Raw genomic sequence first — 19703 nt, forward strand, 5'->3', positions numbered from 1 at the left:
CGTGTGTTTGTTTGCCTTGCACACTGCAAACCCAGGTTTGATCCCCAACATCCTACATGGTCCACTGAGTAGTACTAGGAGAAATACCTGAGTACAAAACCAAGAGAAATCCCTGAGGATTGATGGGTGTGGGCCCAAAACCAAAACCAAACAAACAAAATTAAATTTTCTTAAGTGGAAATATTTTATTTTTAATTTCTAAATAATTTATTTATTTAAGCACATTGGCCACAAACATGTTCATAATTGAATTTCAACCATAAAATGCACACACTCCTTCACCAATGAAACTTTCCCACAACCATTGTCCTTTCCATTTCCTACTCCCCCCCCCCCCGCCTGTTTTTAAAACAGGCATTGTATTTCTCTTTTTATCATTGTTATGGTAGCTGTTAGTGTAGTTATTTTTCTAACTGCATTTGCCACTCTTTATGATAAGTTTGCTATTATGGGCTGGTCCTTCCAGCCCTCATCTTTATTGTCTCTGGGTGTTATTGTTATACTGTGTGGCCACACCTACACCTGACCAGTGGGGTTCCCCATCCCACATCATCGTGGACTCCCATGGCTGTCTTGTGGATGGGCTGTCAGATGCCTCTTCAGCCTTCCAAGCCCCCAGACCCGGACCTGAGAAGCTTCGTTTCACTGTGGATGTGTTCTACTTTGCTAACGACTCCAGGAATACAGTGTATATCACCTGCCACCTGAAGGCCATCCCCGCTGACCGGGACCCTGATCCCCAGCACAAGGCCTGTTCCTTCAATAAAGCTTCTCGCAGCTGGTCCCCAGTAGAGGGCTTTGAGAATATCTGTGACTGTTGCACTGTGGGGGACTGCGGGGCCCCAGTGTTCCCTGAAAACATGACAGGACCAATGTGGCAGCAGGACCCGATTAGCCGCACTCGAAGACACGTGACTCAGGAGGCTGACGTCACCTTGGGCCCTCTCATCTTCTTGGGCAGGGCTGGGGACCACGGCGAGGACCCCTCTCTGCATGGCTCCCTGGCTCTGGCCCTTGGCCTGGCTGCCCTGGCCTCTGTCATTCTGGCTGCCCTTGTTCTGACCCTCAGCAGGGCACGACCCATGTCCCCTGCTGTGCCACATCCTGCCTCTGCTTCCTAATAAAAGAAGAAAGTGAAAAAAAAAATATTGTTATACTGTCTTTTATTTTTCATAAATATCACATACAAGTGAGACCACTCTGTGCTTATTTCTCTCCCTCTTACTTATTTCACTCAACATAATAGTCTCCAAATCCATCCATGTATAGCAAATTTTATAACTTCATTTCTTCTAACAGCTGCATAGTATTCCATTGTGTAGATGTACCACAGTTTCTTTAGCCACTCATCTGTTGTTAAGTGGAAATTTCAATGAAGAGATTATCCTGGGCAGAATTTGTTTTTTAGTACTTATATTTTATTAATGAACGTATAAATTTTTGTTCAGTACAAATCAATTAAGAGCTTCTGAGATTCAAAATCCAGACAAGAAGACAAGAAAGAAAGATTTAACAAGTTATTAGTTTTACCTTCACTAAAAGATAAGTCAAAAAGAGCAAGTCCAGGGGCCAGAGCAGTGGCACAGGCTGTAGGGCATTTGCCTTGCATGTGCTAACCTAGGACAGATGGAGATTTGATCCCCGGCATCCCAAATGGTCCCCCAAGCCAGAAGTGATTTCTGATCACATAGTCAGGAGTAACCCCTGAGTGTCACTGGGTATGTCCCAAAAACCAAATAAACAAACAAAAAGATCAAGTCCAAGTCCCTGACCTCCAGGAAGTCACATTTACTTAGAAAGGTAATATACATGATGATGGGCCAGAGCAATAGGGCAGGAGAGAAGACACTCGCCTGTATGTGGCTGTCGTGGCTCTGACCCTGATTCAAATCCCCAGAACCTCGCAGGGATCCCCCTCCCCAAAAGCACCACGAGGGATCATTCCTGAGCACATATCCAAGGCTAAGTTCTGAACTCTTCTGGGTATGGCCCAAAAGCAATTGCCTACCCCCCCCCAAAAAAAATACATGATTACCAAGCTGACTTAGAAAAGCACTGCATGTCATCAAAGAGTAGGGAGAGACCTATGAAGAGGAGACATAAAGGGAAACAGTAGAAAATAAAAGGAATAATTTGAATAGATCGTAAAGAAAAGGGCTGGATAAATGGGTCAGAAAAAATATTGACCTAGGTAAAAATTCATCAACACAAAGACTGCTTGGAGAAAGTAATATTTTGATTTAATTTAATTTAATTTCAATATTTTAGGCATCAGGAGAGAGTGTGTGAAAGAATCAATGCAGGAATAAGGTTAGAAAAGCCTGTTAAGTTGGACTAAGGTTTAAAAATCCATTCACTAGGGGCTGGGAGACAGTTCAGGAACCACCCTATATGTGCACACCTCACATATACAAGAACTGAGTTTGACCCAAATCATCTTGACCCCCTGAGCTTTCCCAGGTGTAGTCCTGAGGTCCCCCAGCAGAGCTGCACAGAGCATCTCTGTATTACCAGGCCCAAGCATTGAACCATCCCACTGGAATTCACCAGGAGCAACACCTAGGCTTCATGGACACTTAGGAAGATGTCTCTCACTCCTAATATTATAAACTATAATATTCCAAGCTTAGTTTCTATCCAATATTATAAGACTATTTGAGGACAACAACTATATCTTATTTATGTTAAACTAATTCATTGTCTCTTATAAAGGATTTACTATGTGTGTGAAATTTAATTCTATTAAAATATAAATCAATTAAAGGTCTTAATAGTAATAAGACATAAGAAAAAAACTTCTTTTTTTTAATTTTTTTATTTTGAATTATGAGAACAAAAGATGCAAAGAAAGAGGACAAGGTAAAGTTACAGTGGAAGGACAATCACCCATAACATAATTCTCAGAAGAAGTCCCCTTGCTGATATCTTAACTTTGAACTTTTGGCCAAAGAATGTTAAGATAAAATAAAACAGAATCATGTGCGATTATTTTGTCCCTCAAGTCCCCAGATTGTAGCACATTATAATATTTCTTAACAGCGCACAAGGCAATCTAAAGCCATCAAACTTATGTAACTCCTTTAACATTAGAGGTATAGTATTTTTTACATTTCCATGTACATGAATATTAGCTTAAGTTAACCTCAAATTTTAAGTGGGTGCGTTTTAAGTATTAGAGTCAAAGGAGCACAGTAAAAACGTTGTTAGAGTGGCAATTGTTGTTTGCATAGGCCCACCAAAATATGAGAGGCATGGAAAGGAATAACCTTGGCCTAAATACAAAGAGATCCTACCCCTGAAGTTTCCTGGCATAAGACCAGCTCTAGGCCTCAGGCAAGTTATCGTCCGATCAAAGACATTGTCCATAGTGCCAACACACTTTTCACACAGTCTCTGTTGTTGGTATCATGTTTCTGTATTAAAGATTCTGGAATCTGCATGTCCTCCATTGAAGTCATGATGTGGAGTGTCTTCTCGTTTCACCTCACCATGAAAGGGCAATGCAGGAAGCCCTTTCCTGTAAGCAGGTTGTTGTTGTTAAGTCTTCTCAGTGTTAAGGGAAGTCTCTTTTGAGCAGGACGATGTCTGAGCAATGGTGGGGTCTTCCATGGTAGAGGATTGCTTCCAGGTGATGTTATAGACAAACCTCACAATTAAGGGGCAATGCAGCAAGCCCTGTCCAGTAAGCAGGTCATTGTTCTTGTTGTCTTCTCAGTGTTAAGGGATGTTTCTTTTGAGTAGATAGATGTCAGAGCAGCTGTAGGGTCTTCCTGGTACAGGAATACCACCAGGTGATGTTATATACAACCTTGGATGTTTTGTAAATGTCTTCTGTAGATCAAGGGGTGAATGGAGAATGCCCATTCTTCTGAGGCCTGTGCCTGGTCTTTATGTCAATGTTCAGGGTGTAAGGTCTCATTGCACTACAAGATTTGTGTGTTCCCATCTCTATTAGATAAGAACCTATTGGTATGTATAGTGTTTTCTCATTTTAGTGTGCCTAAGCAAACAAGAAATAAAGCCACGTGGTGCTATCAGATATATGGGGGCATAAGAATATTTCCAACAAGACCCATGACTTGGTTCAAACATAAGTATTAAACTGAGGGATTCTTTCACACCAAATTCCATATTGAGCAGTTCACAAAGAAAAGATAAAAAACATGGGGGGGGGGGGAATCATCACTGTATAAGAAAATATTCAGCAAAAGTTTATAGACGTCAAAGAAAACACCCATAAAGTGTTGAAAACATATAAGTGTCTTTTTTATGCCTTTTAAAATAGTTGGGTGGGTGTTAACTCCAGGGCACCACTTTTGTCTGTGACTTAGGACTCTACAGTACTTAAGTTAGAAAGGGTAAATGAGGAGTAATAATGATAGGAATTAAAGAAGTTAAAGAGAAATATGAACTTATGAAGGGGTATACAAAAGGGCAGAGTACAAAATGGACATTCTGCATACATAAAAACATAATTCAATGATAGTGAGTACTTTTAATGTTTCTTGTGTGAGTACTATTAATGTTTCTTGTGCACGCGGGGACTATCGCCCTGAGCGATTCTGAAAATATAGACTGGACAGAGATTACCAGTGACTTCAAGAAGCTGGGAGGCCAGAAGTTCAGAGCCCCACCCAGACCCTCCCTAAGGAGCTGAATGGATAATGGGGGAAGGCCTAGGGTACCTTCAAGCTCCACCAAGGGACCCAACTCACCGGCTTGCCCAGGCAGGTGGCCTGGGAAAGCCCTGGAGATCTGGAGCAAGGCGGTAGAGGGGTGCTGGGGTTACCCAAGTCCCGCACCTCTACTAGGCCTGGTCAAGCAGGCCTCCAGCATGGCGGGGGCCTGCCAAACTTCCTCCTGCTAGACTCCCGGCTCCAAGAAAGGAGAGATCCTTCATGAAGCTGGGAGGCCAGAAGTTCAGGGCCCCACCCAGACCCTCCTAAGGAGCTGAATGGATAATGGGGGAAGGCCTAGGGTACCTTCAAGCTCCACCAAGGGACCCAACTCACCAACTTGCCCAGGCATGTGGCTCGGGAAAGCCCTGGAGATCTGGAGCAAGGCGGTAGAGGGGTGCTGGGGTTACCCAAGTCCCGCACCTCCACTAGGCCTGGTCAAGCAGGCCTCCGGCATGGCGGGGGCCTGCCAAACTTCCTCCTGCTAGACTCCCGGCTCCAAGAAAACAGAAAAAAACTTCTTAAGAATAGTCTAGTAGGGACCAAAGAAATAATATAGTAAATAGGTCAATTACTTTGCAGACTGCCAGTTCAGTCTCAATTCCTGGCATGTCATATGGTCCTCTAAACTGCCAGTAGTTATACCTGAGGGCAGAACCAGAAATAACCCCTGAACATTGCAGATGTGGCCCCAAAACCATAAAAAAAAATTTTTTTTAATAATTTTCTAAGCAAGCTAGATGTTCTTGAACGGTTGATGTGAAGAAGATCACTTATAAATTAGGAAACATAAATCTACTCACTTTTTTTTTTTGGTAGAAGCGAAGCATCTCTTATAAGTTTATTTTTAAAGACAAAATGGTAATTAAAGTTGAGACTCCCATAATAGTTAACCTACCACATGATGATGTGAACACAGTTGTATTAATGTAATTATGGTTTTTTAAAGTACTATCAGCAGATCTCTAAGTTGCTCCCAAACACGTCTATCAAATTTAGAAAGTGTTAGGACAAATATACTTGATCTCCATGATAATATTTTCCTTGAAGAAGAGAGTTAAAAAAAAATCCCCCAATTTTCCTGTGGAAGGTTAGTTTTAAAATTCATTCTCATCATAGTAAAATGCTGAGACTGTGTTTTAAATATTTGGTGGGCACTTAGTTTTAATCTAATATGAGAAGTCCAGGGAAAATTGAGGCACACATTGTGATTTAGTTGCAGAGTTCTGGTTCATGAAAAGAAAAAGTAGACAAGAAATTCTACGATGAAGGGATAAAGGAAAGATGTGGTTGAGTTTAGAATGGTTTTATGATTGACATTTTAATCACCAACCACGAAAAGTTTCTTATACAGGCTTATCTTTAGAGTGAAAGTGACAGAGGAGGTTTTCTATTTTATAGTTTCGTTCTGTTCCTAAGAAAGATACCGTGATCCTTCAAAAGATAAGCTAACCATGACAACCAGAGTACAACTGAACCTCAAATGGAAGCCAGATGGTGTTTGGTCACCAACCAGGGTGATTAAATAAGCTACATTGTACTTGGGAGGACAAGAAGCCAAGAGGTACATGTATCAGCACTGAATCACAGTGAGACTGGCCTTGAGACAAGACTCCTCCCTAGTCCCACTTGAAATTGTCTGCTAATAGGTGATTGGGAGGAGCTAAAGAAGGAGGGTCAGTGTGTTTCGAATCCTGGAATGAGTCATGACCTAATAATCTGTGCACTGGAATATGTAGAACTGAAATATATAGAATCGAAAGCCAAAGGAAGGGCTTTCAAAAATTAAGTTTAATTTGGGCATCATTTAGGACTATCTGTGTGCATAGGAAAAGGGAGTCATTTCTTACTAAATGAAATTGGAGTGTGGTCAAAATATTACACAGGCTTCCCTCTAAATTACCCTGTCAAATGAGTCTCTGTCATTTCACCAGGTTCTTATTACTAAGTAGTAGAAGAATCAAACATGAACATACAATTTGGGCTATGAACAAGAAAAAAGTTAGAGTTGCCAGACCCGAGAAGGGAAAATTGGGAAGCAGGGTACAGTGAGAGAGAGAAGTAGGAAGAGGGTGGAGCCAATAGTACTGTTTTGAACATGCTATGCTCAAGATGCTAATCAGACACTGAATAGAACATCAAGTAGTTAACAGCATGTATGAAGTTTCAGAGAGAGGTCAAATGTAGAAATTGGGGACCGGGGGCCGGAGAGATAGCATGAAGGTAAGGCGTTTGCCTTTCATGCAGAAGGTCATCGGTTCGAATCCCAGTGTCCCATATGGTCCCCTGTGCCTGCCAGGAGCTATTTCTGAGCAGACAGCCAGGAGTAACCCCTGAGCACTGCCAGGTGTGACCCAAAAACCAAAAAAAAAAAAAAAAAAGAAATTGGGGACCAGGGTAATAGTATAGTGGGGATGGTGCTTGCTTGGAGACATAAAATCCAGTTGACCTGGCACCCACAGTGTCCCCCAAGTACCCACCAGGTGTAAGTTCTGAGCTAATAGTAACTCCTAAGCAATGTCGGGTATTGCTAAAAAAAATCAATATATTTTTAGAAAGAACAAATGTAGTAACTGTAAATCTGAGAATCGTCACCTTTTATATAATATTTAAGACTATCGGGGCTGGAGAGATAGCATGGAGGTAAGGCGTTTGCCTTTCATGCAGGAGGTCATCAATTCGAATCCCGGTGTCCCATATGGTCCCCCGTGCCTACCAGGAGCAATTTCTGAGCCTGGAGCCAGGAATAACCCCTGAGCACTGCCGGGTGTGACCCAAAAACCACACACACAAAAAAAGACTATGGAGATAAAATAAGGGAATATGGGTGATGACTATAGAATAAGATGATAGATGATAGATAGATGATAGATAGATAGATAGATAGATAGATAGATAGATAGATAGATAGATAGATAGATAGATAGATGATAGATAGATAGATAGATAGATAGATAGATAGATAGATAGATAGATAGATAGATAGATAGATAGATAGATGATAGACAGACATATGATAGAAAATGATCTTTGAATATCTGAATAAAAAAATAAAGGATCAGGAAGAGGAAAGAACAATTGTAAAAGTCATGTTCTTTATTACATAGGAGGGGCAGCCAATAGACAAATAAAGGTAATGATTGCACTAGATAGATTCCTGGGCATAGGTATTAGCTGCTCAGGTCAGCAGGCTCTTGGAGTGTTGACGATAAAGTTTCAGAGTACTCACTCAATACAGCACGATTTTACTCATTTGGCACATGTTTCTTGTTCTCAAAACCCTATGAGTTAAACTTAGCTCCCATTTATTCATTTAATCATTATACAAATATATATTTATTACTGTTTCTACTGTTTACTACTGTTTCCCATGTCTAATCTCATATTGGTTGTAGAAAAAAATTGATGATCAAAAATATTCATGATACAGCCTACCTTTCATGTAGTCCTCACTCCAAGTTTAGGACATTGATATTATTGATAGACTAGAAAACTGAGATTGAAAGTAGGAGAACACATCAATGATTCAAACTCAAGTTATATTTTGGAGGTTCACAAATTAGTAATCATCATTGTGGGACCAGAGCAATAGACAGCAGGTAGGACATTTTTCTTGCATGCAGTCAACCTAGGGTTCAATCCCCAGAATTCCATATGGTCCGCTAAGCACCACCAAGAGTAATTCCTGAGAGCAGAGTAGGAGTCACCCCTGAGCACCACTGGGTGTGGCACAAAAACAAACTAGTAGTAGTAGTAGTAGTAGTAGTAGTAGTAGTAGTAGTAAATTAACTGTTCTCTATAATAAACAGGATCTCTGACAGACCCAGAGAAGAACCTTTTCCTAACATAAAACAAACCTCAAGATGCAGAAGAGATGATAAAAAGGTAGAACTCTTGCATTGAACAAACTGATCTTAGTTCAATCCCCAGTTGTGCCCCAGCCTCAACAGGAGTAAACCCTAAGCACAGAGACAAGAGTATAATCTGAGCATCACTGCATGTGTGCCCTTCTCCCCCACCCAAAGAAAAAAGCTGTAACTACCTCAGCCTGTACCACTTCTCATAGCATCACTTCTGAGACATTTCAAGAAAGAACAGAAAGAGGATAGTTTTTCTTATTCTAAAAAACAGGGCCAGAGGCAGATCCCTTACTGCCATAAATGGTGACCCCATCTGTGCCAGCTGGTCCTCCTTGATACCATTTTGTGGAATTAACTCAACTTCTAAATATTTGGGCTTCTGACTTCCTAGCGGCGGCTGTATTGGGAAACTCTTGCTGGGAACTGATTTCTAAAGCTCCAGTACACAACACCCCTTCCCTTCTGGTCCTGCTGTGTCTTACTTTTTTTTCCCATTGCTGAATCTTAGCCCTCACAAGTTTTACGAAGGCCAGAGAAAAGCTTATCTCACCCATTTGTTCTCCTTTCTTTATCACTCACATTTTCTTATCAAGAATTGATAATCTGGGTCTGGAGCAACAGCACAGTAATTAGGGCATTTGCTTTGCACGTGGCTGACCCGGATTTGATCCCCAGCATTTCATATGGTTCCCCCGAGCCTGCCAAGAGTAATTTCTGAGCACAGCAACAGGAGTAAGCCCTGAGCACTGGTAGGTGTGGCCAAAACACTAAAAAAGTATTGCTCTCTCTGGCAAAAGTGGTAGTGCGGGAACACTATAAAGTACAAAATCCTATTATTAAAGCCAATGTATATGATGGTGCTTCAAATAAAAAATAAAACATATATGTTCTTGGGGCAGGAATAGTGCAGCAGTTAGAGTGTAAGCTAGGAGCCTGAACCAGGTTCAATTCCTGGCACCACCTGGTTCATTAGCATCACTGGGTACAGTCCTGGGGTATCCTACAACTGCAGTTCCTGCCTAAGCATCATTAAGTTTTGGGGGCTCTACATGATATTTCCAGTCTCATTTGAGCAAAAGTCACAAATGGGGTCACAAAAGTCTCCTGAGCATTACTTGGGAGGCTACCTTCCAATAACAGATAACTTATAAAGATGTCTGCACCCCTAAGTTCATCGCAGTATTATTCACAATACTTACAATTCCATCACCATCATGGACTTCAAAAGCTGTGATCTATGTACTCAATGGAATATTATTACTCGATGAAAATAAAACCAAAATTGTGGGAGAGTGCAGTTAGGTCATAGAAGGGACCACTATGACAATGAGAGTTGGAAATGATCACTCTGGACAAGAACTGGGTGCTGAAAAGAGATAAAGTGATAGGCATGATACCCCTTAGTAACAGTATTGAAAATCAGTGTCTAAAATGGGGGAAAATAAGAAAGGGAGAGGAAGAGGGAGAGAGAAAGAAAAGAGAGAGAGAGAAAGAGAGAGAGAAGAAAGAGAGAGAGAAATGTCACCCAGAGGCAGTAAGGGGAGAGGACAAGAGTAAAACTGGAGACACTAGTAGTAGAAAGATAATGTGCACTAGTGAAGGGTGTTGTGCATTGTATAACTGAAACTCCATCATGAACAACCTTGTATTTGTGAAAAGAAAAACTATGAACAATCTTATAACTATGGTGTTTAATAAAGTAATTAAAAAATTTAAAATAAAACTAAAGTTGAAATTGGGCCTTGTAAGACACAAGTGATAGGACAGGAAGTGATCCTTCTAATTGAAATAAGCGATAAAGGGACATCAATGACCATACAGCACACTCACATGAGGAATAGGCTTCCTAGAGAAAGCCAACAGCACATCAAATTTGCTGACCTTGGTGGTCTTCTCAGAGGAAAGGAGAAAGATAGGAAGGAATGAACACAAGAATCATTTTGGTGATGGGAATGGTAAAAATTACATAGAAAAGCTAACCATTTGAAGTTCCACAATATTGTCAGTCAGTGGTGAGTTAATGAGAAAACAATTTACAGGAAGAAAAGTAGTGTTTGCGGCTGGGCATGTAGCTCAGTAGTAGAACACTTTTTCTGAATGTGTCGGGCCCTGAGTTGGATCCCAGCACTGTAAGTCAACACAAAGCAGAGACCTTCCCATCACACTTCTCAGGCTCAAGTCCTGTGTCCCACAAGATAGCATTTGCCGCCTGCCATATTCTGTTTTCCACAGTGGTTCCTTGTCATAACAGAAAAACCTTACATTTCAAATTTCCAACTGCTCCCCCTACTTATATCTGAAAATCCGCACAAATATGGTTTTGCCTCCCGCCAAGCAATTTCAGGCACAGCATCTTAGCTCTGCTAATTTATTTGGAGGTAATTTCACATCCCGCTCTCTCCTGCCCATTTATTATCTTCCGTCTCTCATTTTGCTCAGCAATTCCACCCACTCGCACATCATTCTCCTCTGTAATCCTGTCAAAAAATCAATTTGTTGCATTCTCCGCTATTGCACTGGCTTACCCAGCAATTCTTTCCTTTTATGGGAGAAAAGACAAGGGTGCCAATGACTTCTCCTGTGTCGCTCCTCTACACAGCTGCAGATACAAGGCTACTTAGATCCTGTAGTAGGACTACTGGGCTTACAGCAAGCCCATGAAAATGAAAAAGCTCCGTGTCATTCAAGAGCTTTTGCAGGTGGCACATTTGTTCACTGAGAGCATTTACTTTCAGGGTAACGTGTCTATTGTAGATGGGATTGAAGGAGAAGCCTTGCAAAGTCACAGAACAAAACCACAACCAAAAATAAAAGCATGGAAAAATGGTTTTTTTTCCCAATGTAAAAATTAAAAATTTTCAGAACTGGAAGAAACTAGAGGTCTGACTAACAGCAGCTGAGTTAGAACTAGGCCTGCCATGAATTAAGTCCACCTGGAAGAGGGGAGGCTAAAGATATACTTAATATTTGAAAGATATACCCCCAAACTTGAAATTAAGGATGACCCTCTCTGAAAAAAAAAACACTGTAAACTGAAGTGAACACTGGAGGTGCTTCCGAAAAGCAACACCCACACATACACCCACAAACAATAACTTCTAAGGAGGGAAGCTAAGAACTGTAGCAATGGTAGCTGTATTTATAGATCTAAAGGAGAGAACAAAAATCAGGGGAAGGTGGAGATGCCAAGTCTTTGTGTAGCTTGTCACAGAGGTGACAAAGGACATTTAAGAGTTCTGCTTCCAGCTGCAAACTTTGTATAGAACTTTGATTCTCGGTGGGGATTGTTTCTAAATTTACATCTTTGTCTAATCTCATACTGTCCATAAAGCTGGAAGAATAGTACAAAGATTTCCTGTATACTTTTCATCCAAATAATATGTTAATAGTTTATTTTTGCTTTATCCTCTCTTTCTCTCCCTGATTTTTTCTAAACTATTTGACTATATGTTGCAGACATAATTGGACATAATGCTCCTTCACCCTTAAATATTGAATTCACAGTGTGTGTCTTATGTAGCTCAGGTACAAAGATCAAACTCAGGGCATTATCAGTGGTTCATCACTGCCATATGTTTTCCATAGACCTTTCTGAATTCCAAACATTTATTATTCTAATAATGTCCTTGTAACAGGAAAAAAAGTTCCAGACTGAGCATTGATTCAGTTCTTTCAGCTCCTGTCCCATGGAACTTTCCCTCAATTTCTCATGTCACTAAATAAAATTATTTTCAAAAAGGATACTCCTTTGAGGATAGTCTGCTGCTTTTTATGGTTAAGTTAAATTCCCACATTTTTGGCAGGAACATCAGCACCATGTTCTTCTTAATGATCTTATCATGAGGATTGGTGCTAATTCACCCTATTGAGAATATTCACTTTAATTGCCATAAAGTTCTTCTTTCAGGGTTATTTTTTATTATAAAGGTATTATTTTTTTCTTCATATTTAAGTATTTAGTGGGGGACCTACTTTGGTTAGATACAAATGTCCTTTTGCTTACTTGAACTTTCACACACTGGTATTAGCATATAATTAGCATATTATATTAACATATAATCCTGCCTGAATTATTAACATAGTTGTCAAACAATAATTTTCATAAAGAAGAATTTATAATCATAAGTTTTTTTTATATTTCAATAATAAAATTCTCAATTGAAAATCAATCAAATTCTTCAGTAAAACAAAACCCAAGTATCAAAAAGGACATAGTAAATACAAAGAATTTTAGAGGCTGGAGTACAGTAGGGTGCTTGCCGTGGACACAATCCACCCAGATTAGATTTCCATTATCCCTATATCATCCCCAAGCCTGACAAGAGTGATCTCTGAGTTCAGAACCAGGGTTAAACCCTAGCACTGCTAGAGTGGCTCAAAAAGAAAGGAAAAATAAACCAAAATGAAAGAGATTTTCATGTTTAACTATCATTAATTTTATATCCAAAATAAAACATATTGGCCACAAAATGGCCTGCTTGTTTTTTTGTTTTGTTTTGGTTTGGTTTTTTAGATTTCTGACTTTTATTTAGCAATCAGATGTAAGTAGGGTCATAATTCTTTGGACCAGAGTAGCTGAATAAATTTGGGCAGCTCTATTTCCACATCTTCTCCTGCTTAATTTGACCCAGTTACACCACCTAACCTAAAATCTTTAAGCTTTCAAACACTTGGGGTTTTTTTTGTTTGTTTGTTTTTTAAGTTACATCTCACTAAACTTTTTAAAATTAATTTTGACTAACACTCAACAGTGCTCAGGGCTTAGTTATGGCTTTGTACTCAGAGAATCATTCCTGGCAGAGCTTGGGTACCATGTCAGACTCTGGGGACCCAAACCTGGTTGTATACAAGACAAAAACCCTCCCCATTATTCTTTTGCTCTGGACCTCACCAAACTTTTTAATATCAATTTCCCCCCTAAATTCTTCCATTTTCCTGGGATTTGAGAAGTGTCTCAGCAGCACAATATTTACCTTACCTTCTATGTAGTTCTGGGCTTGATCTCTGGCACACAAAAAATATAAATAAATAAATAAATAAAATAATAATAACAAACCAAAAACCTCAAAATTAGTGGTCTCTTCCCATTTTAAAAAAATGACAAACCATAAACAAAGAAAAATAAACCATTAGTTAATATTTTCTACACAGTAACATATATCTGAGTAGCTTGTCAATAGAGTAAACAAGTATACAATAATTAATTAATAACCTAAATGACCTTTAAACATTTATAAGGCACATAAAACATGTACAATATTGCCTTATAAACTGAGTGATGAAATAACCACGGTAACCATAGACATTGAACTATGTAACTTCAGATAAATCCCCTGGAGTCTATATTCAATATATTTTACTCCTCTAAACAAAATAATTTTGGACTCACTTATAGTACATACTTAATTCCTTTTTATTAATAAGCAAATGAATAAAATCAAAAAACATTTATAAAGTTTAGTTTTTAATTTTTTATTTTTGTTAATATTTGTTATAATATTTTATGGTGTTCATAAAATATTATAATAATTTGTTAAATATGCTTTTAGTGACTGATACCAAACAGATTACCCTAAAAATAATGGCCAGTTTACCTAGTTGAAGCACATAGAGATATGATTTTAATATAATTCAATTATTTCTTTAATTCTCTATCAATGACCAATTGCATAATTTCAATTTTATATTACTGTGTCCTTTAGCAGTTGAAAATGAAAATCTCTGGCATCCTAAGAGATTTTATGACAAAATGCTACACATCATTTGATTTATTATTGAGGTGGAAAAGCAGGAATAAGAAACTAATTATAAATAACCATCAGGCAAGTTAAATGTCTATAAACAAAGTAAACTGCTCACTGTACATAAGGAACTGACTGACATTGATTGTTCTAGACAGAGAGCAGAGGAAAGTTGTTTGTTTGGTTTGGTTTACTTTACTTTTATTTTTTTAATTTAGTTTTTTTATTAAAACACTGTGATTTACAGTTACTCACAGTTGGGTTTTAGACATACATATTTCCAGCACCAATCCAGCAACCAGAGTCAACTTTCCTCCATCAATGTTCCCAGGTTTCATTTCCTATGCTTTCTCTACCAGCCTGCCATCTTGATGGCTTCCTTTCATGTTTGGTTGTTAAAGTTTGGGTTTCATGGTTGTTAAAGTGTGGGTGTCTATGGTTTGGATATTTAGTTTTGTCCTTCCCTAACACCACCAATGTACTGAATCTCCTTGACCCCTGTTGCTTCTCATATATTTCTTCTCCAACATCTTCATTCAGTTTCTTTCTTTTCAGAGAGTTGCTTTTTTATACTAAAATGAAGTATTATGGATGAATTAGTTTTATAGAATTATAGAAGAAATTAAATAGATAATAGAAGACTTTAAGGATTATTTTAACTATTTAAAGATGTGCTAAGTAATATAAGCATATTGGGCAAGGTAGAAAAACAAAAAGATGAATTCTTTCAAAACTCTCAAGATGGTTCTGATTTGGATCCATCCATAATCACAAAAGGTTTTTTCTCCCTATATCCCAGCACATGCTTATACAGAATTTTTGATTTAGTGTGGAAACTATTGGTCCAAAGAAACCATACGCTAGTGAGATTAAAGTCCCCATCATAGATCTGATTCTGATATCTGAGTAATTTATTTAACTGAGTTTGTCTGCTAGTTGCAATGAATAGCATTTGTCTCTGCTTAACCATGCATTTTTGTGAGGAGTGAGACAAAAGAACAAGCATACCTGCCAAAGCACAAATGGAAACAAAGAGATTCAAATTATAATATTTTCTATAAGGGTATTATTACATAAAATAGGTCTGACAATCTTTGCTTTTCATGGAATTGCTTTGAGAATTTGAAATAATGGATGTAAAATCCTTACACCTGATTGACATGAAATAGGCCAATATATTATAGCTAGTTTTTGTCATTATTGCTACTGCAGGAATTTAAAAGTCATTTTTTGCCTCCAATAAAAGTAATATGACACAACAGCTGTGCAAACAGCATATGTGTTCCTTAAAATTAGTAGAAAAGCTTCACATATCAATTTTTTAGCAGTCACTGTGTTCTTGTTTGCCAAATTAGAACACTGTGTGCAATGGAAATGAATCAAACCCTCCTTACTTAGCCTGGTACAAAATTGGGCATAATATTAATTAGCAGCAATCATTGCTCTTTGAGAGTTACACCACTGAGTTCATTAGAATTGCCTTGAAAATTAAATAAGATATTTAATTTTTAGCACCACACCTTTAAAGTCATCAGGATCTGGAAGTCAGTGTGCCAAGAACTCCCAAAGCAAATAACTTGGTTATCTCCTTATAGGCTTATTACTTGGTCAATCTAATCATATTGGCATAAATCCAGATGATCTTTTGGAAGTAAATTAGCTTGTTATATTGTGAAGTATATTACACTTTTATAACATGTTCTCATCTTTATTATCTTGTTTGATCATCAGACTATCCCTTATGGGAGATTTAAGTAGCTATTAGGATTTCTATTCCTTGAGGAACTTAGATGCCATGAGGTAAGACAATTTATGCAGGGATCATAACTAAAACACAGTTAACTATACACCAAATTTCTAGGGTTAGTTACCGCTGCATTTTTCTGTTTTCACATATAATCATACTTTCAATATGCTAGTGCTTTGTTTTTAATAACCATAAATCATATATCTGGACTTAGGAACTGAACCAGTTTCTCAATAAGTAATACAAAAGATGACAACAACTTGACATCTCTGAAGAGATATTTCCATAATCACTAAGGATAAAAATAACGGGGCGAAGGGACATGGAATGATAGCATAGTGAATAGAGCCTTGCAGCAGCCAACCCAGGTTAGATCCCTGGTATCCCATATTGTCCCCTGAGCCTGCCAAAAGTGATTTCTGAGCACAGAGCCAAGAGTGACCCCTGAGCGCTGCTGGGTGTGACCCCCAAAAAGAGATAATCTGGGGTTTAAAATGCTTGTCTTGCATGATACTCCAGCACTCAAACAGGAGTATGTCCTAAGCTCTGCTGAATGCTATCCCCAAATAAACAAACAAACAAAACCAAGAAAAATAAACTCATAAACTGAAGTGTGAAAACAAGAACTTCATGTCAGAAGTCTGGGCTCCATGTGTGAAAACAGGAAGAACTTCAGGTCAGAAGTCTGGGCTCCATAGCTCTAATTGTCTATTTGACTTAGAATAAAATTCTTTATCTTTCTAAGGTTTCAGCTTTATCATCTAAAAAAATAAAATAAAGGGACTGGACTTGGGCTGGAATGGTGGCACAAGCGGTAGGGCATTAGCCTTGCACGCACTAAACTAGGAAAGACTGCAGTTTGATCCCCGGCATCCCATAAGGTCTCTTAAGCCAGGAGCGATTTCTGAACTCAAATAGCCAAGAGTTACCTCTGAGTGTCACCGGGTGTGGCCCAAAGACCAAAAAATAAAAGGGAACTAGACTCAAAACAAGTTGACAGAATGCTGAGTTATCATATCTACAAATCAGTAACTGTCTCAATGGAGATAACAACTCCTAGCTATGATTTACTAGCAGAGGCACTATCTGAAGGATTAGAAGGATTAGAAAACTAAAACCAAGTAAAGTTTACAGAAGTTTTCATCAATGAAATGCATTAGCTACCCTTGTGAACAAACTATTATAAAATACATGGTTGCACCAGCAAACAAGCATCTCAACTCCCATTAAAGCCAGAATGAAAGATGATGCCATATATTTATAAGACTAATGGAAACATTCTTGCAGTTCTGTAATTCTAGAAAAAATGGGATTTGGAGTGATAGTATAGCAGGTAGGGTGTTGGCCTTGTGTGCAGCCAACCCAAAGTACCACCAGGAACAAGCCCAGAGCACAGCTGGGTGTGGCCTAAAAACCAAAGCCAAACAAAACTAAACAATTAATTTTTCCCTCTTGAGTTCAGTCATCTATAGGATAGTCAGAAAAGCAACCTCATAGGAAAATCTCAAACCTTGCGAAAATCTGCTTGAATGGAGGGATCCCTGCCTTTCCTTTCTTCCTGCATATATTTTTCAAAGATACTTTTACTATCTCTTCTTAAACACTTTCCTGAAATCTACTTAAGCCTAGTTTTACCTGACCCGTGTCCCAGAGACAGTGTTTTCCTATTATAAATGCCACTTAATCAAAAATTCCTTAGGGGAAAAAAGTTCTACTTTTTGCCTCTTTAAAAAAAGAAAGCAAAACATATCTGCTTTTCTTGGATTTTGATGAATGTCCTTTTTAACTCTTTATTCATATGGAGAGAAAGAATTATTACACTTATCAACAGAGCCCTGAGAAAGGCCATCAGATGAATAACAATAGTTCCTTAATGCTGCCTAGAGAAACCCATTATCCTCTATAAATAATTCAAAATATTGTGGAAAGAGTACAGGATGAAAACCATTTGCCTTTCATGTAGCTAACTGGTTTGATCTGGCACCCATGTGATCCTCTAAGCTCTTCCAGGAGTGATCCCTGAACTCAGAACCATGAATAAAGTTTGAAAACAGCCAAGTATTGCCCCAAAACATAAACAAAACCCTCAATATTATTTTACTTAACTTCTCTGAACCATTTTGTATATAGCCTCAAATAGAACAAAACTAATTTTAAGAACTTTTTACCAATATTCAAAGAAAAGGTGTAGAGGCTATTTCTATACTATTCCAAGTACAAATGACTCCATAATTTAGTATGTACCTGACCTGACTAATTTAAAAGATTCTGTCCAACTCTATGAATATGTAAATGACTGCATGTCAGACCATGATATTTATGTAGTAGACATATATCCATTGACCCTGGAAAAATAGCTTTCTTAAGGAGTTTTACCTCCATATATAAAACAAAAGCATGCATAGCCTAATAATATGCTAACAATTCTTAAAGATACTTTCAACTTTCTTTTATTGGGGAAAGAATGTTCATTTAAAAAAATTTATTAAGGTGCCATGATTTCAAAGTCACTCATCATTGACTTTCAGGCATTCAATGTTCCAACATTAGTCCTACCACAGCATCCACTTCCCTTCACCAATGTTCCTAGGTTCCCTTCTGTTCTCAGACTGTCTTTCTGGAAAGCACATTGTTAACTTTAGTTGTTATCATTTGGGTCTCATACTAACAATATTGCTGGTTCTGTGCTCTAAATACATCCATATACCACACCTTCTTGGCATCATACATGTCCCAAAACCCATGGCTCCTGACCCTTTGACCTTTCATCCACCTCTTCTTAATCCCCCTTCTTATTTCTTTCCCTCCCTGTCCTCCTTTAACCTTCTTAAGAGTATGAAAATCAGAGTGAAGTGATAGTACAATGAGTAAGGCATTTGCCTTGCACATGGAGGATCCAGGTTGGATGCCCATATGGCCTCCTGAGCACTGTCAGAAGTAATTTCAGAATGCAGAACCAAGAGTAACCCATGAACATCACAAACAACAACAAAAAATAATATAAAAATCAAAAATGGCACTTTTAATTCAAGCATAGTTTCCCTCTTAAAGTTGGTTTGCTAGCCCCAAACAGCTCACATATGTATATTAGAGGCTTCATTTGCTCCTGGTTAAAGCTACTGTCCTAAGCAGATGAATCTATAATTCTGTTTGATGCTCTGAAACCCAGACATGAATTTCCTAAATTTGACATATCCAAATGACATTTCAAAATTATTAATTCCTTGACCCTCCCCTAATCAACCAAGATGGACACTTTAGAATCATTCCCTATATATGTAGATCTCAAAATTTGATGGTGTGATTTATTTATAAAGATGAGTTTTTTTTAAAGAATTCAAACTAAATTACTTAATTGAAATCATGATGTTGGCAACTGAAAGCTTTTCTGTATTAAAAAATCCCAGAAGGCAGGCAGGGAGGGTGGAGAGGTAGTCCGGGGGTTAAAGCATGAGACCAATTCCCAGCAGTGTCAGACACAATCCCCAAACACAGAGCCAGGAGTAGCTTCAAGCACTATCAAGTGGGCTCCCTCTCCCCCAAAAATTAAAAATAAATACAAAAATCAGAGAAACAAAAGAACAAGACCAGCTGGAGTGCATTCTTTGCAAGAGGAAGCCCTGGCTTAATTCCTTGCGCCACATGGTCCCCTGGACTCCACTGGGAAGTACCCAAAAAG

The 19703-nt window shown here is 38.5% G+C and overlaps 1 protein-coding gene across 1 annotated transcript; it reads left to right on the forward strand.

The window, feature by feature from the left end:
- Positions 1–506: 506 nt before the first annotated feature.
- Positions 507–1121, forward strand: LOC126004321 (zona pellucida sperm-binding protein 3-like; the record flags this gene model as incomplete). The annotated part of the gene is made up of 1 exon (XM_049770774.1): positions 507–1121. A coding segment is annotated over one exon (615 nt), but the record flags the coding sequence as incomplete, so codon positions are not given.
- Positions 1122–19703: the final 18582 nt, after the last annotated feature.

This window comes from Suncus etruscus, chromosome 3 (assembly GCF_024139225.1).
Source record: "Suncus etruscus isolate mSunEtr1 chromosome 3, mSunEtr1.pri.cur, whole genome shotgun sequence".
Taxonomy (NCBI): Eukaryota; Metazoa; Chordata; class Mammalia; order Eulipotyphla; family Soricidae; genus Suncus; species Suncus etruscus.